We start from the raw sequence: 27,517 nt of genomic DNA, 5'->3' as shown, positions 1-27,517 counted from the left end.
TCCAATCAGGTATGGTCCCATGCAATGCCTCTTCCAAGTCGTCAGCTTTTTTGACAACATTTCGATTCCAAATTCCACTCTTTGCTGACATAATGTGCTGTCACTGACATGCACGGCATCATGTTGCAGAAGGACCACATGTCAGTTGCAAGGGCCCATATTTTATCATCCAGCACTGCTTAAACGTTTAAACTGATGTTGTTTTGCAATTTTGGGACTGTGGTCTTGAATAAAAATTTCCCACCTGGCAGCTCTGCTAGTCAAATGTCTGCTGCAAGTTAACAAGTTACAGCATCAGTACACTGCTTCCGTCTTTTTGTCAGGCTTGTACTTCGTAATTTTTGCAAAACATTAATAATTAGTGTTTTATCTTTCATTATTTCTACACCACGATCACTACTGCACAGACTGCACCCATTGGAAGTCGCATTTGTAGAGCAATTACATCACAGCAGCGTGACTAGGCTGTCTCGATTCGAAGGCGCCTCCAAATGCGCCCGACAAATGTGTCCTTCCACCCCAAAGCAACAGAGGCTCCACCAGGTTGAATATTCCCGGCCCAACATATCCCATAATTTATTGCACCTCAGTGATTTACTGTTTTTCAAAAAGTTAAGGGAGGCAAAAGGCAAGACAAAACTGCAGCTCGGTACACATGTTAAAAAAGCATTTTTTCATCATTTTTAATAAACCAAAGAAAATGTTCTTCTTTGTTGCTTGGTAACGGCTGTAAGGGCGGGATAAGCCAGTGACGAAATAGGAAGACCAGACTGTCTCATTCCGGTACGTCTGACGCTGTCTATGCGGCTGTTAGAGGATCCCGGGTCCCCCGAAGGATGCAGCCGCTGAATTGAGACACACGCCTTCTGATTCAGATCACTGCCTGATAAAGTACAGTAAATGGGCTGATCTTTACACTCCAAGTTGTTTACTGTTGTAAGTGAAACAGAGCCTGGTCTCAGCAGAGGATTGTAAAGAGCTCTCTTGGCCTCTTCACAAGTGCTCTGCTGTTGCTGGATTACTTGGTTGTCATGGATACCTAGTCTGGTTCTGTTTATGCACAAATTCAGTAAAATGTAATTTAAAGAGACGATCTGTTTACTCACAGTGTGACACTGCCAATAAATAGTTGATCTCTGTATATATTTGTCATGTTGAGGCAATCTGAGTTTCTTGTTACCAAGCTGGATCTTGTTTAGGTTTTATACAGCCTGAAAGGAACACACACTAAAATAATTCTGGCACAGTAACCCATAGCCAAACAATTGAATATCCAAATACTGGTAAAATAATCTCTTACAGATTTCAGATATAAAAGATTTTACTTTTTACATCTGCACTGCATTCACTTGGTTGACATTGACTGATCAGATCATTTTTCTTCTTCTCCCTCACAACCAGAGAGAGTCAGCCCTTTGCTGCCATCCAGTGGGTTAATGGATGGTTGCTGTCTGTTATATAGGAACTTGAAGATTGTGTCTCAACAAAAACGTGATGTGTGCTGTTAATAAAATGGCTTCGTTGCTGTGGAGAGGAATGCTCAGTCAGTGGAGATAGGTGGATGTGGCAGAGGTGTGTGTGTTTTGTGTTCTCAGATTCTAGCTACCTTAACATGGCTCTTTTCTCCATTTTAAATTAAATTCCATTTCATGTTTAACTCTGTATCTTTGGGTTTTACCTTTGGTTAAAACCAACAATTCAGGCTATTTATCTTTTTATACCTCCGTGCCCACAACAGCTAGTGGCTGGAGGCATTATGTTTTCGAGTTTTCTGTCGGTCTGTCCATTCGTCTCATTCCCTTGAATACAATAATCAAGAATGCCTTGACTGAGTTTCCTGAATTTTTTTACAAATATTCCCTGTTACTTAAGGATGAACTGATTAGATTTTGGTGATCAAAGGTCATTGTGAGGAGATAGAGCGGGTTTCCCACTAACCAGAAAGCCGGCCGTTCAACCCTCATTTCCACCGTTCTGCATGCCAAAGTTTTCTTGGAAAAGAAACTGAACTCCAAATTGCCCCTGACGGCTGTGGTGTATGAGTGATGTATGAGATGTGTATGTATGAGATGTCTACAGAAGGTACTGCGTGAATGTGTGTGTGAATGGGTGGATGGCAAAACTTTGGGTGGTCAAGAATAGAAAAGATCCATATTAATACAGATCATTTACCATCTATACAAAGTTTATACAATGTGGTGTAACTTCAGAGGGTCCAAAACAACATTTCATATTTAAGAAAGGGTGGGACAACACTAATGGCCTTATTGACTCTTCAATGTATTTTTACTGTTTCTGTGTCTTGCTTGAGTCTGAATTAATGAGAGATGAGTTTAGGAATATTCATATGATATCTTTTAATATATCATGACATAAAAATGTCTCGTGGCTTAAAGGAATAAGGACTTAGGAGACAGGGTTGCTGGGCTTCCACGGGTTACATCAGAAGGACCAGTCTTACTCTCTTGTATTATGAGAGCTTATACAGACAATGGTATGTACAAAGCAAGTTCAACATACCCAGGAAATGTTTTTGTTATCTTGTTTTACTGAATCTAACCTTGGTCTGTCCTGGATAACCTGTACTATACCGTTCATTATCAACAACCTCAGTTAAAGCTTGCTTTACCATCCAGCTGTTCATATTAAAGCTTCGGCGGTTAATTAGAAACAGCATAATCTTAACCATGAATTAAGTTCTTAGCAAGATCTGAGGATACATTTTGATACTTGAGGTTTAAAGCAATAAAGAAGTACACACACACACGTAAACACTATTCACCTTTTCCCTTGAGATCTAGACATAAGTGTGCATGGCCTCCATCATCCCACTCCCTCTGTCCCTCTCATCCAAACAACCCCCCCCCCCCCCCCCCCCCATCACTATCCCAGAGGTTGCTATGGTCCTGCCCCAACTAGTCTGGTATCCAGGATACGCTGACACATCTTGCATTCTGATTGGCTGTTGGATATGTAAGGGTGGGCACACAAAAAAAGATAGGGAAGGAAGGGGAAAAAAGGGCGATCCTGGTATTCGATAGATGACTGAGGCAGCACGGCTCCAGGGACTACACCGAGCACCATTTTATCAGGATCTTAAAGGAAAGAAAAGGTGTTCAGAGACTGAGCGATAGGAGAGAATAAAAAGCAAGCCGAAGGGAGAACAAACGGCTGGTTGTTTCTGGAGGTAGAACGACTGAGCATATGTGTAGGCTGGAGTGAGAGAAGAACAAGCCAGAAAGAAGAGAGAAAAAAAGGAAGAGGGAGGAGGATAGGAGGAGGAATGAGCATGAACCGGAGAGATTCAGTTTCACGTATTTTGTCTTTCATCCTGAAATCCTGACCGTGAACGAGAATAAAGGAACGAAAAGGAAGAGAAGGACAAAATTGGTGGAAGACGGAAAGAAGACAGAGAGGGGAGGTGCCTTTTCCTCAAAGAGGAGAAAGGGAGTAAAGGACGAGAGAGGGATGCTCAGCACGTAGCGCACAAAAAGCTTTGCAGCGCATACAGCCATACAGGCTGACACAGATAAGCACCCAGCCTCCACCGGCAGGCCGGGGCCACAGGCATCGGCAAAGTGGCAGGAGAAGCAGAGGAGGAGACCGCTAGACCTGAGCGGAGGAGGAGATCAGCAGAGGACAACAACGGAGATAGTCGAGGAGGAGGACAAGGTGACACTGTGTGGTGTGGAGGCTCAGCACTGAGGGAAAGGCGTCGGGGGAGGGGCGGCGGTGCTGAGCAGGAGGAAGAGGAGGAAGCCAGGGGACTGATGGCTCGCGGCAGTGGCTCGGGGAGGTGGAGCAGGCAGAGGTTGGGATTCTTAAACACCATGCTGCGCTGCAACCTCCCCCCAGAGACCCAGAAGGTGGTGGTGTTCATCATCATGATGCTGCTCATCATCATCAACGTAGTGCTCATGTTCCTACTGGCCTTCCAGTAGAGAGCATAAACATATAACTCTCTGAAACACAAACGCGCGCACACACACAAACATCACACACACACATACAAACACACACACACACACACACGGTTCGGAATGGAGGAAGAAAACAGATAAACTGAAACACAGAGGGACCTGAAGCAGAAGACTGCCCTGTTGATGAGCAGAGCTGCTGAGATTGATGGGTGTCCAGCATGGCAGCAGCAGAACACAGGTACAACCAGGAGGAGTACTTTACTGAGAGAATGGATGATGCTTGTACATGTGTGTCCTCAGAAACGTGAAGAAAAGGAATTTCTTTCTGTATGAGCATAGGAACATAATCGATTTGTAGAAAAGCATTTATTTCTCTAACATTGTAGCTTTTGTAATTATAATCAGTGCCAATTGTTTCGGGTTGATTTGTCCACATTTAAACATTTCTCTTTGTTGATTTTATCTCCATCCTAACCTAACTGCACTGATGAATTTCAGGTTGTGTTATTAACAAAGCCTATGAATAGTTGGAAACCAACAATGTGTTGCTCTGTCTCAGTGGGCCTACTTACTAACCTCAAAACTAAAAAGCTGGTCAGTGTTGCACCCATTACTCAACTAGGAGAACTTGATGGGGACTCTTCATCAGTGGATTAACACTCATTTGCTGTAATGATTATTTTAGGATGCATGAAGCCTTATGTGGGATTGAGTCTAAATGAACAGTGTGTGTTAATGAAAGAAATTGTCATACAGTGCAACAGTGTATCTCCTTGATGTATTTGGAAATTAATGGAGCTCTATGGCACAGAAGAATAAACATCTCTTCCAGAAACTGGCTGCTGTGGAAAATACATTTGTCTTTGTTATTTCTAGTTTAAGATGATGCGTTGTTTGCTTGTTTGTTAGTTAGTTGTGTTTATTTGTTTTGTAGGAACCTAAAAAGCAACAGTAGTGTAATAGAGGGCTTTCAGGTGATGTAACATACTCTTGGTGACCCTGTTAGAGATCTTCTTAGCTAACCATGGTTGATTGTGTTGTGCACATACAACCTGGCTGTTTCTACAGAACTGGACAGGATTCATGTGTGCGCTAAACTGACCTGCTCTTTTTTATCACAAATTTTGGTACGATATATCATAACCGATTGCCATTAAATGTAACATATATAATATAATATAATCCTCTGGATTTCTTCTTTTCTGAGTGGAGAGCACTTGACAATTGACATTAGTTGATGTTGCTTTATTGTTTAAGTCTGTAGAGTGTTTCACGTAAACAAAGCTGACTTATGTGACAGCATTTGAAGTGAAAGAATAGAGCCAAAAGATAGAAAGATTATTACAATAATCTCCATATGGAAATATTACATGGATCGACATCATCTCGAACTGTTGAACACATGGATATTTAAATTGACTGTGTACCGTTGCACCATAACAGGAATTAATCCACATAACAACTGACTATACTGCGGTAACAAATTAGAAATTAAAAAAATTATATCAATTTTATCTGTCAGAATTACTTTACTTTTACACATACAGGAAATATGAGAGCAAGGATTTTCATACATGACTGAAAATGATCACTTATCACTCTGAGCCTACCATGAATGGGATCTAGTTCTCTAAGCCATTGGAAAGCTTTTAATTCTAAACATTTGTGTGGAAAATGTATGTGTGAGCCAGCCCTCCTACCTCACACCAAATGTTTTTAGCAGTCTTTAATAACAACCATCATTTATATTTATATATTTACTATATACCAGCTTCTGTTTTATTATTTACAGAATCTGTAAAAAACAACAACTTTATTTTGTAAATAGCCACTGAACATTATTTATCTTGATTGACAACTCAGCCACTTGTTTCCTTGCAGCATACACAGAACCGCAGACCACTGACACAGGTATTAAATGATTCTGCCAACAGCAGAGGTTTAACATTTACATTCTAAAAGATTCATAATGGCTTAATCATTAGTTTGTTATTCTGGAAGACTATACAGTATATGTATAACTGACATTTAAATGGATAACACTGCTATATATTTATATTTAGGGTCTTGAAACCTAATTAGGGATACATTTATTGTATATTGGCTGGTAAATGTGTACTGGTACAATCAGCTGTTGGTAGAATTCATATAATAAGAATTTAGTAGACAGTTTAGTAGTGTGATAGTGATGGCAAATAATATAAGTGGCTGATGTTTTGTTGTTCTTTCTTTGCATCAATCTATCACAATTATTGTTATTTTAAGTATCTCGTAGAAGGTACTACTAATCTTTTTGTGATTATGTCTCCACCTACCAATGAATCAACCAACATGTGCAGCCTCTGGAGGTATTTGACGATTACAATCTTTTTCACAAACATCAAAACAAAACTAAGCAGTCTTATGAATATGAGTCCTAATGTTATCTCCTTGAAGGGGTAATTTTTGGGAACTTTCTACTTCACAGAGATACTGAGCAACTGGTTTCCCCTCTATTAAAATCCCTCTCTATGTATCTGACAAGTATTGGAGAACAGTGAATTACAAGTGTAACAAGAGGAAGTCACTTTAAAATCCAGAAATAAATAAGCAAATAATCTGTGCACGTTTCTCTGTAGCTCTACAGGAGGGATGAATGGCATTCTTTTCATATTCACACTAATTTTGTGTTTAGATGAAGGTGGTTTAGAACACTGTCCAGCACTGTCCAAAAGCTTTTAATGTTTCATCATAGGGTGAAGGTGATCACCAATAGCAATACACTTTCCTGTAAAGATATTTAGAGCTTTTCCTCTTGCTTTACACAAAAGAAAAATCAGCAGGGCCTGCTGAGGTGTTTTTATACCTGCCAATGAGTGGAAGCATATGTATTTGATGTGTTTTCCTTACAATAACCAGGTTTTTCTTTGAATTTGTCACCAGCCTATATATATTATTTTGTCTAAAAAAATGTAATAATTATTTTAAAATCTAGATTTGTAAAAAAATTTGAATGAGGAAAATAATTTGTAAAATGATTGTCACAGTAAATTCTAAACATGTATTATGTAAGATAAATCTGGCATCCAGACTGGCAGGGCAGAGCATAAATAGTGGGATTTTCGTATATCGCTGTGGATGAAGGAAACCGGTTGCCATTGAGGCTGTGTTTCTGAAACCTTATGACCATGAGCATTGGTTGTTTATTTTTACAGGTATAATTCAGGTCCCTGATGTATGTTTATTGTATGTGTGCACAGAAAAGGCTTGTGTGTGTGTGTGTGTGTGTGTGTGTGTGTGTGTGTGTGTGTGTGTGTGCGTCTGTTTGCATGTTAACCAGCTACTGTTGTAATGTATGATATATAAAGACAATAGTCTGGCCTGTTTACATCAAGCTGTACGTAGTGGTTTGCTATCTCAACATTTAATGAAAGGATATAGTGTGAATCTAGAGAGAAAGAGAGGCAAGATGGTGTGGGTGTGTTGCTTAGCAACAGCCACATCATCTGTTTTCTTTGTCGCCATGATGGATCAGTGGAGCAGAGACACGGATCACTAAGAGAAAAAGGAGGCCAGACTTTCTGCTCTGTCCCTGAAAGAGACCCGGTTGGAGAGGGGAAAGATGTAGGGCTGATGTGGTCCAGCAAGATCTGTGTTGCCTTTGCAGGAGTGTGAGTCTGAGCAGCATAATGGATGGTCTCTGTGGAGCCTGGGACCATGTTGACGCAGTAAAACTGGTGGTTCGCATGAGACGGTGTGAAATATGACCACTGCAGTGTCTTTATCGGTGTCACAGACTCCACCTCCTTCTGGTCTCCCCCTGTTCTGCCTCCTCTTACTTTATCTCATGCATTTTAACTTCCCTCTACTCTTCAACCAAATCCTAAATAAATTCCTGTTAGAGGTGAATTGCACATACAGTCATACATCATAGTGCCACAGAGTGACCTATGTGTGCTAAATGTCTGCTTGTTCCTCTCGGTGTTCCAAACCCATTATCATATCACAAAAGTGATAAATGTTGACTGAAATCTTTGAATACTTCATTTTGTTTATATTTGTTTTATTTCTGAACATTATTTCCAAAGTAAAATTGTATTTTATGCATAATTATAATATTTAATGTTTCAGCCAAGTGTTACATGTAGCAGCAGCTCGTTAATAGCCCTTTTACCTCAATTGTCGGAGTCAAACACTGCTCAGCTTGTGAGAAAGGATGGCAGAAGATAACTGGTTCAACTTAAAAAGTTTGAAGAATATGTTGTCCTGAAATTATGACATTTATGGAGGCTGTTAGTCGACCCTTGAATTTCACTGAATGATTAACAAGTCCTTACTGTATCATGTAATTTTGTTCCATGTGTTGGAACTAGAAATAAATGAACACAATCCTGACCTGTGTCCTCTCTGTGCTGCTTCCTCTGCAGCTGATCAGCGATGGCAGTGTGGTGTATGCTGAGGCGCTCTGGGACCATGTCACCATGGACGACCAGGAGCTTGGCTTCAAGGCCGGTGATGTCATCGAAGTAGTGGATGCCACTAACAAGGAGTGGTGGTGGGGTCGCATCATGGACAGCGAGGGCTGGTTTCCTGCAAGCTTTGTGCGGGTAAGAAATTCTGTCCCTAATGCTGAAAGACTCCTATTCCTATAATATGCTACACTAGACCTATTTTTTTTTATTTTGTATTTTTGTGTTCTTCTTCTTATTGTTGAGGAATTTTTGACTATCCTCACATATTACTGTATACACCACTATATATTATGTATATTGTATATTACACATCATATCTGTACAGGAGAATGGTGCCCTTCTAATTCGACAGATACTCCCTTCTCTTTCTAAGCAGTACCAAAGGTGAGGTTATAGATAAAGGAACAACCAACAGTACTTTGTAGTGTCTACGCTTAGCGACTTTCATATCCAACTCAGATGCTCCAGACAGAGAGGCGCCAACTTCAACTCCAACCAACTTACGCTCTTTTGTGTATTTCACCAGTGGCAAAATGTAAGCACACAATGTGATTTATGAATGCATACTTTAGACTTAAAATGGAAGAACATGAAGTGTTGTGTACACCCATGTGATTTTCCTTTGGATAGAATGGAAAATAAAAGATGTGTTCAGTAAATGTTCAGGGCAGATTAGAATTCTTGTTAAAGTCACATGTGTTCTCCTCAGTTGCGTGTGAATCAGGACGAGCCGATGGAGGAGTATTTGGCCCACCTGGAGGAGGTGCACACCGGTGAGAAGGACCAGGCGGCTCTGGGCCTGTTATTGGGACCTGGTTTACCCTGCAAAGAGCAGATGAGGACCAACGTTATCAATGAGATAATGAGCACAGAGAGAGACTACATCAAGCATCTGAAAGACATCTGTGAGGTCTGCATTACATCAAGTGGAAATATGATGTGGAAGATTTGTTGTCCTTTAGAGTCTTGTTAATACATCAGGTCCACCAAAAATTGCTTTACCTTGAACATAGAAAACACTCGTCTGATGACTGACCAGTCTTAGTTCAAGTCCAACCTTTTTCACTAGGGATGCACCGATATGGAAATTCTTGGCCGATACCGATACCGATGTTTAAAACAACAATCTAGCCGATAGCCGATACCGATATTTGTTTATTTTGTTTTGTTGTTATTCATTCACGCTTTTGTGCCAGGAAAATAATTAATCATGATTTAAAAAGCACTATTTTAAATTATTTCAGCCCTTTATCACTCTTATCTTTTAATGAGCACAAATTAAATCAGATTGATGAAACAATCTTTAGTTTAACTAAACTTTGTTTACCATCCCTTTAAACTGATTTCCAGATCAATTTTACCACAAATTAGAAATGCATCAATAGTACAAAGAAAACTTTTTACACAGAAAACATCAGGACGAGTGCAATGCAGCATTTCAATATAAGTTTCTGAAATAAAAAGCACTTTGTAAAATAAATAAAATCATTATAATTCATAACCGAGATCAACTTTGAGCATGTCATGCAAATCCAGTGAGTGAAAGAGTCCAAACAAAGAGAACATTTTATGATAAGTAATTCAGGATTAAAACATTTTTATCTTTTAACAAACATTTGCAGCAAATAAATAAAATAAACTTGATTGAAGTTGATATGGTTCCTTGGGGTCTTAATGAAATGTCTGTAACATATTGTGGTCAAAATACCACAAGGATAATTTTAAACAGCACCCTTTTTACCCTGTCTAAAACAGCCCTCCTCAGATTGTCCTGTTTTGAGTGTGTGAGTGTACCACCACCTTGGGATATAATCTGGATGCTAGATTGGCAGGCTGTAGAAAACATAGTGTAACGGACTGGGTTCATGCATATGTTTTGTTATGTTCAGTTAAGACACCGTGTTAAAGGAGTGTTGAGATGTCCTGAGGGTCAGTAAACAGGTCAGGTCGGGACATGTGACAGTTCTAGACCAATGGGGTGGGGTTGTGTGGGATGAAAGGTTCTCATTGGCTCGTTTGTTGGGGGTCAGGGGTGAATGAGGAAGGAAGTGTCGAAGACGGTTGTTGATGTGAAGAGTGTCAGTGAATGAACAAGGAGTGTGACATGTTTGTGTTGACTTGAATAAAGTTACAAATAAGTGAAGAAGTTACGTGTCGTCTGTGAGGCGGGGGCGTTACAATACCAATGAACACCGGCCAACGCCATCAGTGAAAGTCAAGTTTATTGCAAATGCGCCGATGGCAGTAAACGAGGCGATGAAATGATAACATACGAACATACATACAGGGATGGTCGATCAAGCTTTCCAAAAACCAGACTTTTAGTCTTATTCCAATTCTTGGTCGTTTAGAATCTAAAGTAGCAGAGGCCAGTGTTGTATTACACTTTGTCAGGCCCATGTGAGCAGCAGCAGCTCTGCGGTAAAGTGGTCATAAAGATGCTCGAAGTGGTTGATGGTTCTTTTAACGATTTAGTTTTTACAGTGCGGCTCTGTCTTCATAGTAAACAGCAGTGAGGCTTGCATTCACATTCTCCCATCTTAAACAAATTTATTTACATGGAAATGAAAGCCAATCAACAAAACACATAACTTTAATAAATTTGCAAACTAGGAGTAACATAGACAATCATCACAAAAATTCAGAAAAATCTGCAATCTATGTAGATGGCTTTTGAACACTGGAGTGAGCAGCTTATAAGAATCCTGTTTCTGTTTTTTTCAGGGTCACATCAAACAGTGCCGTAAGAGAACAGACATGTTCAATGAGGAGCAGCTTCGAACCATCTTTGGCAATATTGAAGAGATCTACCGATTCCAGAGGAAGTTCTTGAAAGGTCTGGAGAAGAAGTTCAACAAGGAGCAGCCGCACCTCAGCGAGATTGGCTGCTGCTTCCTTGAACATGTAAGCTCAGTCACAAAACAGCTTGAATCAGGAGACCCTGGAAAATTAAATTTCAACAGTAGTAATAGGTATTGTGCTATCAGAGGGTTACCACTGTATGAAAGAAGTAACACACAACTGTTGGTTTAAAACATTTCTTGTAACAAGATTATCTTTTGAGCTAAAGCTAATATCAATATTAACTCAGTTGTCTGTTTATCAGGAACACATGGCTCAAACTAACATAGTCTAATACAACCTGCAATAAATTCCTCATGAAGGTGGTGATTTTCCATTTTTGTGTTGATTCATTTTGGAGGATACAGTCTGTGGTGCTGTTGAACTAGTTGTTCTATGCAGTGCAGTTGCACAGCATTACAGAATTCATCCTCCACACACAGTTGAATCAACAACTCTTAAATAAAGTTACAACAAACTGAACCGTATAATCCTTATGGAGGATTAGTGTAGGTTTATATTCAACTACATTGGTCCTAATAAAGTAACAACTGAGTGAAAGATGCGATCAATTTCCATGTAAAATATATAGTTCACTGAAAAATGAAAATGCACTCATTATCTACTCACCACTATGCCGATGGAGGGGTGGGTGAACTTAAGTGGTCTCAGGGGTAAACAGTGTTGCTGCATCAAAAACCAATACAATTTAAGTAACGGGTGCCGCCTTCAAATGTCAAAAAACATAAAATACCTACATACTGCTCGTGTGCTCTTCATAAGTGTCCATAAGCCCCAACATTCAAATTTGGCTTGAATCACCATCATTTACATCGTTTTTTAGGCCTAAAAGTCCTCTACCGGAAGAAGTGATGCTAGCGGATGTAGCGTGTACCATCCCTTTAAACTGTCTGTCTGTTCTGTGTTTTGTTTTCCATGTGTAGCAAACCGATTTCCAGATCTATTCAGAGTATTGCAACAACCACCCCAACGCCTGCATCCAGCTCTGTAAGTTGATGAAAGTCAACAAGTACGTGTTCTTCTTTGAAGCTTGCCGACTACTCCAGAAGATGATCGACATTTCCTTGGATGGCTTCCTGCTCACCCCGGTTCAGAAGATCTGCAAGTACCCACTGCAGCTGGCTGAGCTGCTCAAATACACCAACCCACAGCACAGGTAACTGCAAAATCTCTCTGTGACATTCACTGGCACACATATGTCAGATGTCACCTTTTCTTTTTTCTAAGAGTGATCAACATAAGAGATACAGATACAGAAACAGAAAGTTTGAAAGTAAACATTTATTATGCCTGTTATTATTCATGTTGCCGGATTGTCTGTCCATCCATCTCAGTCTTGTGATAAATATATCTTGTGAACAAAACACTCTGAGGGAATTTTTCAGATTTGGCACAAACATTCAATTGAACTCATGGATGAAATGATCTGATTTTTGTCATCCATCAAAGATCGAGGTCACTGTGACCTGAGAAGCAGCTACAGAAACTCCATCGGGGAATTCTTTTAAATTTGGTACAAAAGTTCAGATGGACTCAAAGATAAAGTGATTTGTTTTGGTGTTTGACAATCAAAGTCACTGTGACCTGACAAACCCCTTTTTGCTCCGTGAATGCCTCAATCAATTAATTGATGAAATTTGGGTGGTCAAAGGTAAAGGTCATGTTGATCTAATGTTATTGTGAATGCTATATATTCTAGATCAACACCTTGAGGGAACTGCACTCAACAAATTCAACCACAGGGTGATTAAATTCTGGAAAACATTAGTTTGACGGGGGAAAAAAAGGATATCTTAAGCCAAACTCCAGAGGCAAATTTTATCCAGTTTTCAACTTATATCTCACTTTCTTTTTCAGAATACAAGAAAGGTGAAAAACAACATGAAGTTAGAAATTGTAGTCTTCAGTTACTATTTTTTATGAAAGATATCGATAATCTTTGAACAATAAAAAAAAAATCAACCTTGCCAATTGGCATCTACACGCGGCATCTATTGCACTTCTATCCTGGGAGAAGATCCCTCAGATGTGACTTTCTCTAAGGTTTATACATATTTTTCCACCTGTCACTCTTGATAATGTGTTAAGGACAGAGGATGTTGCACATTGTTAAGCCCTATGAGACAAATTGTGATTTGTGAAAGTTTTACACATTTTATCATGTTTTCAAAACATAAAACATTGTGTATATTATACACAATGTTTGGTTAAATGATTGGTTATACTATAACCAATCATTTCTTTTTGGCTGAAAATGTATGTTGTCCTTATAACATCAAATGTTATTTGATTCTGGCTTGGAGGATTAGGGTTAGGTTTAGCGTCTGCTTCAAGGACTGTTGTAATTCTGTAACAACTTTCTTTTTTTTATGTGTGTAGTTCACATGTATTTTGTATAATTCGGTGAATTCCAAGAAATATGCTTTGTAAATAAATTATCTTGTGGATCTCAAGTTCATGTTGTAGTTGGTTGAGATTTTACTGCATTAAGCATGGGTTTAAAGCCCAGCTAAAACATATTTTATCATTATTATTATTATTTTTATGTAAAAAATTACATAATTTTCCTGAAACAGCCAGACACTGTAGTTCCAATGGATTAATCCACAATGAGTGAACATTTTGTGTTACAAAATGTTCTACTTCAGGTTTTGGAAACACAACTCATCCTTGATCTTCGATTTTGCATTGAATTTTTCAAACATAACAGATATACAGAATACAACTATTAAATGTCATGTCACTCTATGATCTTTAGAGACTACCAAGATGTGGAGGCAGCCTTGAATGCCATGAAGAACGTGGCAAGGCTGATCAATGAGAGGAAACGGCGCCTTGAGAATATTGACAAGATCGCCCATTGGCAGAGCTCCATAGAGGACTGGGAGGTGTGGCACGAAGCATCTGTGTTGCCTTGTTCTGAAATGGTCTCTCGCTGATTGTACTAACAGTGTATTTGTTTGTGTGTGTTGATCCATGCAGGGTGAAGACATCCTCAGTAGGAGCTCTGATCTTATCTTTTCAGGGGAGTTGACCAAGCTGTCTCAGCCTCAGTTCAAGAGTCAACAAAGAATGTTTTTCCTTTTTGACCATCAGATGGTGTACTGCAAAAAGGTGCCTCAACAGTTTAAACTGTTTTTTACTAGATGTTTTACTTTCCGTTTAGAATACTAGAAAGTTCTCAGCCTGTTTGCCACCTTTTTCTCACCTGTTTTGCGCTGCGTACCATTTACCATTTGCACTGCTGTCTTGGCCTCAGTATTGCTTCCAGGGATTAATGCCAGCAAAGTGGGTTGGGGGATGGTTTATTACATGAACTCACTACATGTGCTACTTTTGCATTAGTCTTACATTTCTCAACTAACGTGGTTATGAGAGGACAGTGAGTCCACTGGGACAATTCCCTGTTAGTTTATGCAGACATGTTGAACCGCTGAGTATTCACACAGCTCAGTTACTGCAGGTGACTTTTACAGTCTCAGAAAGGCATGTTCAAAACGAGCACTGAACTCGTCTGGCCAATGATAGAAAATCCAGGAAATGGATGGCCCTATTAAGCAGCTGACTTACCGTTATATTTTCCATTGAACTTGAGTTTTAACATCTTCCTTGATTTGAAGAGGATCCGCAGCTGAATATGCAAAACAAATGATTGTTTACATATGGGAAAGTAGGATTCAGAGTAAATTTTGGTCCAAGTCAAAATTGTCCACACTCAAAAACAATTAATCATTCAATTATAAATGCACTTCTTATCCAACTGACAGAAATCTAGACAAACATGTTTAAACTGCTAAAAAATTCACTGTTGATTCAAGTGATTTTTTTATAACATTACAAAACAAAAATATACAATAAAAAAAACTACTTATCAAACTTCTCTTCACTTAGATTGCTTTAGAGCACATCAGCTAAAGCAAAAAAAATCCATAATTGCATAGTTTAAAATGCCAAAACAAACAACAACAATAAATCCGGTATTAATAATTGATCGTTTAATTGTCTGGGATGGTGTGGCTGTGAAGGTTGAGGAGGTTGGCGGTTTGATCCAAATCTCCCCCAGGCCCTGGATGAATTTGCCATTCTTATCATTCCAGGACCTCCTACGGCGGGACATGCTGTACTACAAGGGTCGGATGGACATGGACAACATGGAGGTGATAGATGTGGAGGACGGCAAGGAGAAAGACTTTAACATCAGTGTGAAGAACGCCCTGAAGCTGCGATCAGTGGCTGGTGATGAGGTCCACCTCCTCTGTGCCAAGAAGCCTGAACAGAAACAACGCTGGCTCAGAGCCTTTGCCGATGAGAGGAGGCAGGTTCAGCATGACCGTGATACAGGTCAGATATATGCACCTTTTTAAAACTTTAGTGATCCTATAAGCATCATGAACCAATTATCAGAATACACTGTAAAAGTTCTGAAATCAAACCTGTGATCCTCTGGTTAAGTGCCATTGTCTCAAACCTCTCGCTTCCCTCTGTGCAAACCACAGAGCTGTTCCCATAAACTAAACCTGTGTTAATACTGTATTTTCCTCAATGGGCTTCGTGTCAGGAGCTTCCAGCAGTAAATGGATTTCACTAATGTATCAAGAATATCTCTCCACTTCACAACACACCGCACATTGGTTACAGCATCGTTACCAGTTACCTGCTATTTAGTTGGGTGTCTGTCTTCCCTGTATTGCTGTTTCCCTCATCTGTGTTTTTCTGTTTTTGTCAGAAGCTCCTGGCGGCAGCGATTCCTCATCCTAGCATATTGCTCACAGTCTCATGAGCTGTTGCTAGGCTAGTGTCCCCATATAGCTCACAGTAAACAAGGGAGAACATTTTCGTGTTACTACCCAGCCCTGCCCCTAGCAAGTAGACCATCAGTCTTTCAACCCATAGTTTTGGGTTAAAGTCCGTGTTGAAGCGTAGCAGAGGCCTTTTTTTTTCAGTGAGAGTTTTTTTTTTATAGGCTGATCAAGGGCTATCAATATGAGCAATTTATTTTTACTGATTAACGTATGCAGCCATTCTAACCACAGAGCTTGGCCTTTGTGTATTATGGGACATTTGTAAAAGGGCATTTGTCACATGTGGCTCAGGGTTAGAGCAGGCGTCCTCTAACCAGAAAGTTGGCAGTTCGATCCCACTATTCCCTAGTCCACATGCTTGGGCAACGTACTGAACCCCAAATTGCCCCTTCTCATAGAGATTGTGCCACACATAGATGAACTGCATGAATATGTGTGTGTGAATGTAAAACTGTACTGTAAAGCGCTTTGAGTGGTCATCAGCACTAGAAAAACATAAATACAGACCAGTTACCATTTACATACCAGCTTGTGGGATGCACTGTCTCCTCACAAGGTGTCTTGAAGAGTTACTCGGTACATATGGAACATGTAACAGAGAGAGATAGCATTGATACGATGGATAATGCTCTGTTTTGCTGAGTAAATATACAACTTTTCAAAAACTTAGGCTGCTGGGAGACATGTGTTGATCAAACTGTTACCTTGTTTCACACCAACACAGGTGTTTGATCTGTCCCATACATGTGGACTATATACTGTACTGGGGAGATAGTCTCTATGATACTGATTCAAAGACAAGACAAGCAGAGTGTTTGAGATTCCACCTCAGCTCCCGCTTTGAAACACCACCAGATTTCTGCCCTGTGTTGTCGGTCTGTAGGTAAGGTTAAAGATTTGGGAAATTAGAGATTATTTTCCTTGTCTTAGACTCGTGTTGAGTCCTTTACATTTCCATCCTTTAAGTTGACTAAGGTTGTCTTATTACCGGATTCATCATCAAACAGGCTGATGTCACATTATAATACTTTTCAAGTCTACAGCAGACTTTCAGAGGTTAATGTAGCAATTATTTTTGGAGGGTCAAAGATTTACTGCACATGTGTTTTGGATACCGATAGACTAATTTCATTTTAGTGAGTGTTTGCAAGATGCACCTCACATTTTACTGTATGTTCAAGAGAGGGTTGTGGGTGTATATTGATCAGAGAAATGTTGACAGTAAATCACTGGATTCACAGTTATGTTGAACCAGATTCAGGAAACAGGTGACTTTATCATAACAACATGACAAACCTGTGAGTTGTGTGCCTTGAGGCGATCTTGCGTCTCTACACAGCTACAGAGCTTCATAAATCCCAAGTCTTTCTTACTTTCTTTTACCTGGATGAGGGAGTCACTGTGAGTGCCACATTTTAAACATCTATCTAATGTGCTGATGTGATACTCTTTTGTCTCTACTAAAGTATGTTCTCATCATTCATTTATACTGAACTAAACATACATGTTAACTAGTGGTCATTTTACATACGAGTTGTAAACATTTCTTCTATTTCTCATTTGCATTCACCATTCCAAGATCTAGAGAACTAGTCCATTTATTGGTAATGTTGGGTAGTAATTCGCCATTGCTCTCAGCTTTGGTTAAAATGGTATGTATAGCACCTATTAGTTGTCCTTTTTGTCTCTTTTATTGAGAATTTTCCTTAGATCAGTTGAAAGCTTTTTTCTATGGTCAAGGTTTTTGTTTTTCTGTTTTCGTTTAGTTTGCATTACTTGAAAAATGTACTGTCTTTTAGTTTTTATTCATTAGTTGCAAAAATGAGAGTACCAAGTTATGGTGCCCATTGCTGTAGCTTAGTAACATCTCCCAGTATAGGGCATGAAAAGTTAGTGATGGATGTTTCCAAATTTGCATGTGCATCCTATTTTTCTATTTCTTGAACATTTAATTCATATTTATAGATAATAATAAATATTATTTTTAATGTCATACATAGTATACAGGCTAAGGTGCCTTGGTTGGCTGTTTATTTTGTCTATCATGCATCTAACCGTCACTTTATCTTAATTTAATTTCCTACACAGTCTTTTCAATGACTCCTATTGCATTACTAATGAAGCATATATAAAAGTAATTTATCTCACCTATGTAGCTCATCCACCACCAGTATCCTACTGTTCTTGAACATGTGTAGGGTAACATTAGACAATAGTGGAATCCCTTTTTTTTCCTCACATTATAGTCATCAGACAAATATTGACCCAGATGCTACATGTCCAGACAGTTTCATGTAAAAGAAAAACAAGAGTAGCAGTTATCAATCATGTTTTTCCCAATAAAAAATATTTTGAGAAAGCTAAATAGTGACAGTGTTTCTTTTTCTGTTTGCAGGCTTCTCTCTCACAGAGGTCCAGAAGAAACAAGCCATGTTGAATGCCTGTAAAAGCCATCCAGCTGGGAAACCCAAAGGTAGGAACCCAGTGGTTCAGGGAGCTTTTATCAGTTGATCATATTTCACTCATGCATTAAATAAATGATTCAATTTTCTGTTCACAGCGGTGGCCAGACCCTACTATGACTTCCTTCTGCGACAGAAACACCCCTCCCTCCCCACAGCTTTGCCCCAGCAGCAAGTTTTCATGTTGGCTGAGCCCAAGCGCAAAGCCTCCACTTTTTGGCACAACATCGGGAGATTGACACCCTTCAAGAAGTAAAAAAAGCTGACAGAAATGGAAAGCTGTGGAAACAAGACAAAGAGGAGGAGAAAGAGAAGAGCTCTCTGCTCGTGCCTGAACAGACCCTTTTTAATTCCTCCCCCTTCCTTTCCTATCGGTATCATTGCCCTAATTGATATACTGATTTAATGTATAGATAAGAATGATTATGACGTTGGGGAGATTATTTTTGAAAGCACTTTATAGGTTGGTTAACAATCAAACTTGAGAATTGTCTCCTGGAGACACTGAGTCAAACAGGGAGCATGGAATATACCTTCAGTCACGCTCAAATTGGTACTAATACTACTACTGTACTGCTGCAAGCGAGCGTGGGACTTCTGACTGTGCTGCCTCTGTAAAGACGTTGCCTGTCGACAAATCTATGTCATTCATTTCCACTGTTCTTATGTTTTATGATTTGACAGATGCCAACAGTTCGCAGTGCCAGATGATTTGTTTTGTATTGTTTTGTTCTATGTCTGCTTTTGAAAAAAAGGGAAAACGAGGAGGGGGATAACGATTCTTGTGCTTTTCTCTGTGCAAATATATAGTTTCAGGATCCTTTCAGCTGGGTTTTGACGTGTTTTGTGATCTCCATCCACCAGGATATCTTTCTGTATTTCTCTGGTGCATTTCGTGGTATTTCGCAAACAATTTATTAAAAAACAACATAAATGCAGCCCAAAGAAGATTCAACTCATTACAGATAAAGAGCTTTTTTATTCAAACAAACAGCAGCAACCCACACTTTCCAGCAACACACATTCCTCGAGTCTGATCCTCGACTCTTCCTTATACGTACCATGTCAATGAGTAAACAACCTATTCTTTCTTTCTTTTTTAATTTTTAAGTGCCATTTGAAGTGTGCCATGGATGACTTACAATGACATGCATGGATGTGATGAAAAATACTGTGAAGATTATTTTTTGTATCTTTGAAGAATCCAGCTATATTTAACCAGATTCAGGAAACTGATGACTTTATTGTGCTACTAGGCTGACAGCATCTCTCTCTCTCTGTCTCTCTGTCTCTCTGTCTCTCTGTCTCTCTCTCTCTCTCTCTCTCTCTCTCTCTCTCTCTCTCTCGCTCTCTCTCTCTCTCTCTCTCTCACACACACACACAAACAGACAGTTATTTATCTACCTGTACTTCTGATATCCAGTATCCCTGCTCTGTGTATCTGGTCTCTGGTATAATCTCTTTTCAAATAAATCAATGCAGCCCAGTGATATGACCTTGTAAGTGCATTCAGTGTAATGTACTCCTCTCACCTTTATGTTCAAATGTTTTAGCTTCTGACAATATGGAATATTAAACATTCCTAAGCTGACAAATGTGGCTGTGAACTGAAGTGATTATTTGTTCTTGGTATTCTTTTTTGGTAATTGTTTATGGTATTGGAACAAAGAACGACAATTGTGACACCAATAAAGCTTGTCTACAGAATTAAAATATTTCATCAAGATGCCTGGGGTTTGCTCAAGGCAGATCAAGCCTCCGACCTTCTGAAAGGGGTCAAAATCACACCAAACTATAGTTTCGGCATTTTTCGATAAACCATTTTTTTTCTGAACCTGGGGTTTTTTAATTAGTCATGAGTAGTCTGTGTGTGATTGTACTTCAAGGTATGGGGGTCATGTGGTTTAAATATATTATTATCAAGCCAAATTTGTCTTATGATACGGGCCATGCAAATATATCACGTTCTTTTGTACTGTCAGTCAAAACAGGCAACTTTGATTTACCTTTAAATTTGCAAAGAAAAAAACACTTCATATCCTGTTTCAGTTTTAGTCTAACGACTGGAGGATAAGAGCAGAACGGTCTGTTTGTTGTGACAAACCCATTTCTTTGCCCATGATGTGGAGCAGACTGGAGATCTTTAAACATACCTGAGAAGTGGGTCAGTGGGAGGAGACTCGACAAGTCTTTGATATAAGTTAGTTTCGTTTGCACATTTGTAGGTGTTCCTTCACTGATTATTATGATTATTATTACTGCTGATGGACATATATTTTATTGCTCACAGGTAAAACTATATAAAACCTTTTCATTTCAAATTCACAATATGGATGTGCAGTTACAGAAGTAGAAGAACAAAAACCTATTTCAAATCGTATGCAAAGCTACAGTTTCCTGATTAATCTAAGAATGAAAGCAAAGCATTCCTTAGTGTTCCCTGTGTGTACCTCAATATAGAAGTGCTTACTTTTTCATACTGTAAAACCCCTTCTCTTAATAATGTCATCATGACGTCATTTATACCATATGATAATAAATGATTGGTTAACCTAAAAAAACTAGATTAAATCTCTTATCATTTTGGTTGCAAAAGTAAATGGATTCCCTATATATGATGTAATTTCCTGACATCATAGATGACTACATAATTCCTACAATAGGATTATAAAGTACTTGAGTTTTTGTATCTATAGTCCTAATCTACACAGAAATACCTGGTAATTAAAAAGATTTACCAATGCACAACATCATTTTGACATCGTGATTTCTTTATGACATCAAATTATTTCATAGAGGATCATTCTCTGACCATGCCATAGATTACGCTTTAATTTTTTGTGAAAATTTTGTTTTTCAGAATATATTTTCTTTAACTTGACCATTCATTGATCAGCAACAAAAATTCCCCGGAGTAATCCTCCTGAGTAAAACTACCACCAAGTTTGTTGAGAATCCATTCACCCATTCTTATTTGGTACACACACACACAGATGCATACAATACCCTGCTTGTATGGTGATGCTGTTTCACATTATGTACTATAGTTAACCCAGTTTAACCACAGTGCCAGTTATGCTGATCAATCATAACTGATTCAATCATTTTATTTAAAGTTCTTAGAAATCCACATTTCGGCACATTATTTGTGATGAAGTTGCAGGAAGGATTTCCTTCCGATGACTCTTCCATCTAGACATATTATTAGTGCATCACACATGCAATTTTTTATCTGAAAGTTTAATCCTATAACTTGTCTTAACTTTTTCATGTCCCCTTAGCTGCCATTTCCTAATGACATTACATTTTGATACCATGTCATATTGTTTGCTGCATCTGTTGTAGTCATTTATTTTTCATCTCAAATTAATTATGTGCAAGAAGTATTCATCAGATGAAGATGTTTTTGGAACTTTGTTCTGCAAAACCGAGCAGCAGGGACTACAAACTAATAGATTATAGCATAGCTATTACTATATAAATGAACTTAACCAATTTCTGTGAATTCAGGGTTACATATTTAAGTTAAACACATTCATATTGTTAAGACTGCAGCAATAAGTGCTGACGCACGTATTCAAGTGTGGAGGAAACTAGCTAACAACAAAATGTTTTCATCTGTCCAGGAGCAGCACTGTGCACATTTGGTTGTGTGCCGTGTGTGTGTCCATGCACTGGCTGTTACTTTTGCCATTTGTGCATTTGGGCATATTGAGCAGCATAAGACTGTCTGCTGGTTTTCTGAGCCTCCTCAATTTCTGATTCATACATATCATCCTCTTCTTCATCGTCTTCTTCTTCCTCATCCTCCTCTTCCTCCTCAAGGTCCGCTTCCTCCATACCTCTTTGACGTTGTAAGGTACTACGAGACTGCAAATGAAAAGTGTCAGGTTAATTGAGAGATGTTCTTTAGATAGCAGCTCAAAGTTTGATTTGCTATGTTACCATGGAAACTGAGATATTAGGTCTCACCCTCCTGGCTTTTTCTGGACACTGTATGAGTGGTTGCCTGCTGTTTAGGCCTATAGTAAGAGCCTGCATTGGCCTGAGGCTTTGGCCTTTGGGGAAGGCTACAGGAGGACTTGGGTAGCGGCTCATGAGGGGAGACGAGTGGCTGCTCAGGGGGGTATCCAGGTGCCCAGCCAGAGAATCAGACATCATGAGCCGTCCACTAAACAGCTGTGGAGACAGAAAGATAGTCACATGCCTCCTCCCAAAAACATAGGCAGAGTTTACAAATTTGTGTTTTTTCCTCACTGTCAAGAAATCTAACAATCCACAATATAACAAATTGTATTCACACCATTTAACGCATAATCTGGTTTTAGTGATAATAAGTAAATATGCCAAATGCGGCCGTAAATAGTTAATTACAAATCCAGCAAAAGCAGAGCAACGTGGTTAGCCATTAAAAATTGTATACCTGAACACTCTTTTTGAGCTTGAAAAGAAAAATAATAACAATAATAATATCCAGAGTTGAGAGCTTGTCTGAAAGCAGCATATGTAAAGTGCTGTGATATAATCTTTTAGGGTTATTTGGTGCTATACAACAAAGCTGAACTGAATTAAATGTTACTACTACAATATTCACCACCTGCTATCTGATTGAGTAGTAAACACACATTTGGTTGAAGTGGTATCGACTGTATCTAGGATCTTGAGGTATCATCAAATACCTCTAGATCCTTTTGAACATTCATGGCCTCAAGATTCTGGTTGGTGTGTGTATAGACCTCCAGTGCTTTAGCATGGAAGAGCATCTCCACCGTGATGAAGTCTGTGAAAATCTTCTGCCAAAAAAAAACAAAGCAATGTTATCAAACACTGATCCTTTACGATGCACATTTGGGATGTACAGTTTGTGTGTGTGCGTGTATGCATGTGAGACAGAGACCAACTTTGATATCCTCCAGTCTCTGTCTCTGGAAGTCTGTGATGGTCGCCTCTACTTGTCTGATGCTGTGCTGAGCATTGTTTGAAGCCTTCTGAGCATTTACTTCAGCCTGTGGATGAAATGCAGTAACACAGTTTTACCTCACGTCTTTATGAGTGGCTAAAAGGCCCATAAATGTGATAATTTGTACAAGATAATCATGAAATCATTACCTGGGACTGAAAGTTATTGTCAAGGAAATATTGTCAAATTTCATGTTTTATGAGTATTTGGAGTTTGGAGTTAACTAAACTTTTAAAACTTTTACCTAAGCTTAAAAACAACCAGGTTTTCACAACTTTGGACCCATATCAAAAATAAGTCTCGCTATAACTAAGTGAACAGCTGTTAACAAGTCATCATACCTGCTTTTTATTCAAACTTTAAAAGTGCCTGCTTTAAACTTGCCTGTTTACCTGGCCTTTGTAAATGCTCCAGTGCATTAGGCCTTGTCATTAGTGAGGCCTTCCTCAAACAGTTGGACAATATACTGTCCCTTTTTTATTGTTTCTGTGCATGATGTTGTCTGCAAAGGTTTTATATACAATCTTAAGGCAGAGTGAATATTGAAAACATTGTGTTTATCATACCCAATTTATCTGCAATTTTTACACTACTTATGTTGTTTATGAAATGAAACTGAATTTGCTTTATCACTGTTTACACCTTTATAAATGTTTGAATCATTGACTGAATGATGTTTCTTTCACACTTTGCATCTGGCTATTTCAAAGATCTGGTAAGCAGGCCCTAGGTCTTAACTTTTCAAAATAAAAGATCTGTAATCCCACTCAGTATCAGAAATTACAGCAAAAGTTGAATGTTGTGAAGACAAAAAGCTAAACAGGAGGTGGTTGATTGCCTGAAACTGACCACTGCAATTCACATGACAACTAAAAATACACCTTCCAAGTGTAAAGGGCTAGGGCAAGACATGCATTCCACATACAGACAGACACAGACAGACACAGACAGACACAGACAGACACAGACAGACATGAGTTGAATAATATTGGTTGAGCCACTACATCACTATTTAACAGTCTTGTTATAATATTTTATGTTTTGAAAAATTGTTTTTATTCCACAATGTCTGAAAGTGTCAGATACTGTATCAATATTATGTTTTAGCCTGCACCATCTCTTCATCAAATCTATATGATGTTTATACTACATGTTTAATGGCTATATCTAACTGAAATATACACAATATCTAGTGAGCATATTCTTTCACATAAATTTGGTCAATTCGAGCTTTGGTGTATCCTCAAGAATCTTTTGATCAATGTTTGATTGCCTGTTATGAGTTTGTCACATTATGGAGGTTTTGTAAGTCAATAAAATAAATTTTGCATGATTACATATTCATATAATGCAATTATATGAATTGGTATATGAAGGATACAATGCTCTGTCGATCTGCTGGGTTCCTCAGCCTGACTTTCTCCAGTTTCTGCAGCTCCTTCAGTTCTCTTTTCAGATCAGTGTTGAACTTCTTCAGATCAGTCTGGATGGAAAATACAATGTCACCTTACACCACATACAAAATAAAGGCCAGGAAGAAGTCATTGACATCAGAAGACAAACGTAGCACAGATTGTCTGATCAAATTTAGGAGGCTGGACTTTGGGATTGAGTTTTTTGCCAGACGGGCAAAAACTCAATCCCAATGCCTTAACTTCATTTGTATCACAAGGACTTATAGAGGTCATATTAATTACAGTAGAATCTCACTTTAGTGCTACAAACTCTCAAGTCAAGTGAGGTCATCAGATTTATTTATAAAGCACATTAAAATCAACATGAGGTGTAGTGCTTTATAATCATGGCAAAGGAAAGAAATACAATCATCAGTAAAAATAAATGAAGTACAATGATAGAAGCTAGATCTGTTTTTTTACAATGATATCTTTATTATGATGATAGATTTATTATTGTGTTCGATGCTACATTTGTGCTTTGTCACCCCATATAGATGTCAGGCCAATAAAGTTGACTTAAATCTAAATTATTGTGTGTGTTCTCTGCGTCGCCAGGGTTTGAAACATTTAAGTTAATTTATGATTGCATTAACAATGGTCATAGACTGAAATCACAATTTGGTCGTAGACTCGTAGACTAAAAGGCATTTTGTCTATTAATGCCACATGTAATTACTGCTGTGCATGTAAAATATCCAGAGAAGTGTGTAGAATGATTTTTCTCAAACTATATGAAATTAGTTTTATGAAAACCGATAAGATGATTTTGTCTTTAGAGGTGAAAGTAGGGTTCCATTGGAATAGTCCATTTAGCTTAGGAACCTTTCTAACTGAGTGAAATGACCTGAAAGTATTCCAGTGGCCACCATAATAAGAGCTGTTCGAATTCTCTTAAGTATTAGCAAAGGAGCGTCAATGCTGAAAAACATTTTTTCGCCACTTATGTAACGTTTTTTCCATGAATATATCCTTCACATTATCATATTATTTCAACATTTAAGTCCTGTTGGTTTTATTTAAATTTTCAATTCAATCTTTTGTTGTTTTACTAAATTGTTCAGCTGGAAGAAAGCTTTCTTGTCAATGTACAAGTCAGATGACTTGTCCTGGTCAAAATAAGGTTTCCGTCCTTAGTAACTATCTAATGTTAAACGAATTATTGTTTTGATTATGTATTTCTGTTTGTCTTAATTTTGACAGGACGTTTATTTGGAAGTCGAACTTTACCAGCTAGTGAGGCCTTTTTGTCCCTTTTTATTTAAGGCATTCCTGAAATCGATCTGGGAGACTGTGTGTCATGGTAGAGTAGTCACATGTACGATTTTCTTCTACAGGAAGTGAAGGCAGCAGACGCCCTGCCCTCTGGGGGCTAACATGACTCACTACTCTCTATGTACAGGTTGGAGCTGCATTGCAAAAACTGGCAACACACGGGGTAGGTAAGTCTTAACACTTTGTTTTAGATAATTGACTTTGAAATGTCTCAGCTCTGTGACAAATGAAATGTAGTATATGAGCCAGTTTTATTGGCTGTGAGTAAGTACTGATTATATGTTCACTTTTTTATTATACCTGTCAGTGCACAGTGTACAGCACAGAGTGCCGTGCATTTTTTGAGTACCAGCTCTTATACAGAAAGTTTGTAGGGGTTTTATAAGTGTGGGGTTTTATATGAACGTAAGTTGAGTCGGATTTTCTCCTTTCCTAATTCCTTAAGGCGTCTCCTTCACATCTTTCCTGGACCTCGTGACATATTCCATATCAGGGTCAAGGACTAGTGGTTAGTAAAGGAGATTATAAAGAATTTCCGAACACAACCTTGGTGTCAAGTACACTCATATTTATGAGAAACTCAGCTTGAACGGGTTCCATCTTTCCTTTGGACTCAAGTATTTCCTAATTAAGTAAGTGTAAATATCTATTTTCCTATCACGATAAAGCTACAAATATTCCAAAAACTGCTCTTGGAAAAGGGAATGTCATTTTATAATCATGTCAATAAAGTAATCAACTAGTATTCCTATTAATAGAAAATATCTAAATCCAAACTCACCCTTTTATTTTTCACTATGTCTCCATAGGCTTTCAGAGGAGCAACAACTCTTGTCTCTAGTCTCTCCACCTGCAATGATAAATATTCATCATGAAGGCAACACTGTGTTAAAGAGTCATGACATAAAAGACAGTGATGCATGGATAACTGCAGTGTTCCTGACCTGAGCATGCCTGTAGTCCTGGACCATGGCTAAATCTTCTGCCAGGTTTTTCAGGCCGATCTGGAGCTCTGGGCCCTCTGTGCTGGAGAAGTCGAAGAGCTGAGCCACCAGCAGGTCGGCCTTGTCTCTGAGCTTAGCTGTCTTCCTGGTGTAGGAGCCCAGCAGGTAGCAGATCTCACCCAGGTACTTCTCAGCATGTTTCACTGTCTGCTCCATGCTCTTCACCTGGATGTCCCGGCTTTGACAAATCAGCAGGAAAAAAGGTGCAAGTATACGATTTTAATGATACTTCGGATACTTTGGATAATTTTAAACATACAAGTTCTCCTACCTGGAGAAGAGGCTGGTCATATTTGTTCTGTTGTAATCTCTGTGTCTCCTCTGTTC

The 27,517-nt window shown here is 38.7% G+C and overlaps 2 protein-coding genes across 2 annotated transcripts in view; one reads left to right on the top strand and one right to left on the bottom strand.

Annotated features, from left to right (window-relative positions):
• Positions 1-20,081, top strand: part of arhgef4 (Rho guanine nucleotide exchange factor (GEF) 4) — a 50,782-nt gene extending 30,701 nt beyond the window's left edge. The window contains exons 3-11 of the mRNA XM_061093940.1: positions 8,327-8,506; positions 9,081-9,281; positions 11,096-11,275; positions 12,157-12,389; positions 13,992-14,121; positions 14,216-14,347; positions 15,331-15,574; positions 18,431-18,508; positions 18,596-20,081. Of these exons, the coding sequence (XP_060949923.1) occupies positions 8,327-8,506; positions 9,081-9,281; positions 11,096-11,275; positions 12,157-12,389; positions 13,992-14,121; positions 14,216-14,347; positions 15,331-15,574; positions 18,431-18,508; positions 18,596-18,753 (1,536 nt within the window). The 3' untranslated portion in view covers positions 18,754-20,081. The remainder of the gene's footprint in view (positions 1-8,326; positions 8,507-9,080; positions 9,282-11,095; positions 11,276-12,156; positions 12,390-13,991; positions 14,122-14,215; positions 14,348-15,330; positions 15,575-18,430; positions 18,509-18,595) is intronic.
• Positions 20,082-22,178: 2,097 nt separating this feature from the next.
• LOC133027193 (CBY1-interacting BAR domain-containing protein 2-like) lies at positions 22,179-27,481 on the bottom strand. The gene is made up of 9 exons (XM_061094227.1): positions 27,462-27,481; positions 27,131-27,368; positions 26,968-27,036; positions 24,839-24,940; positions 23,607-23,612; positions 23,399-23,503; positions 23,177-23,290; positions 22,470-22,676; positions 22,179-22,367 (listed from the first exon to the last, which is right to left on the bottom strand). The coding sequence occupies exons 1-9, from the start codon at positions 27,479-27,481 to the stop codon at positions 22,179-22,181; spliced, it is 1,050 nt and encodes a 349-aa protein (XP_060950210.1).
• Between the last annotated feature and the right edge of the window lie 36 nt (positions 27,482-27,517).

Source organism: Limanda limanda, chromosome 20 (assembly GCF_963576545.1).
Source record: "Limanda limanda chromosome 20, fLimLim1.1, whole genome shotgun sequence".
NCBI lineage: Eukaryota > Metazoa > Chordata > Actinopteri > Pleuronectiformes > Pleuronectidae > Limanda > Limanda limanda.
This window is presented reverse-complemented; position numbering and strand designations above follow the sequence as displayed.

What these genes read in the sequence shown, in the direction of transcription:
- LOC133027193 (XM_061094227.1), bottom strand. Translation starts at nt 27,481, where the DNA reads ATGACCAGCCTCTTCTCCAG. An exon ending in ATGTTCAAAAGGATCTAGAG is followed by an intron (nt 22,677 to 23,176) that starts GTATTTGATGAT and finishes CTGTCTCCACAG; the next exon opens with CTGTTTAGTGGACGGCTCAT. An exon ending in GTCCAGAAAAAGCCAGGAGG is followed by an intron (nt 22,368 to 22,469) that starts GTGAGACCTAAT and finishes TTTCATTTGCAG; the next exon opens with TCTCGTAGTACCTTACAACG.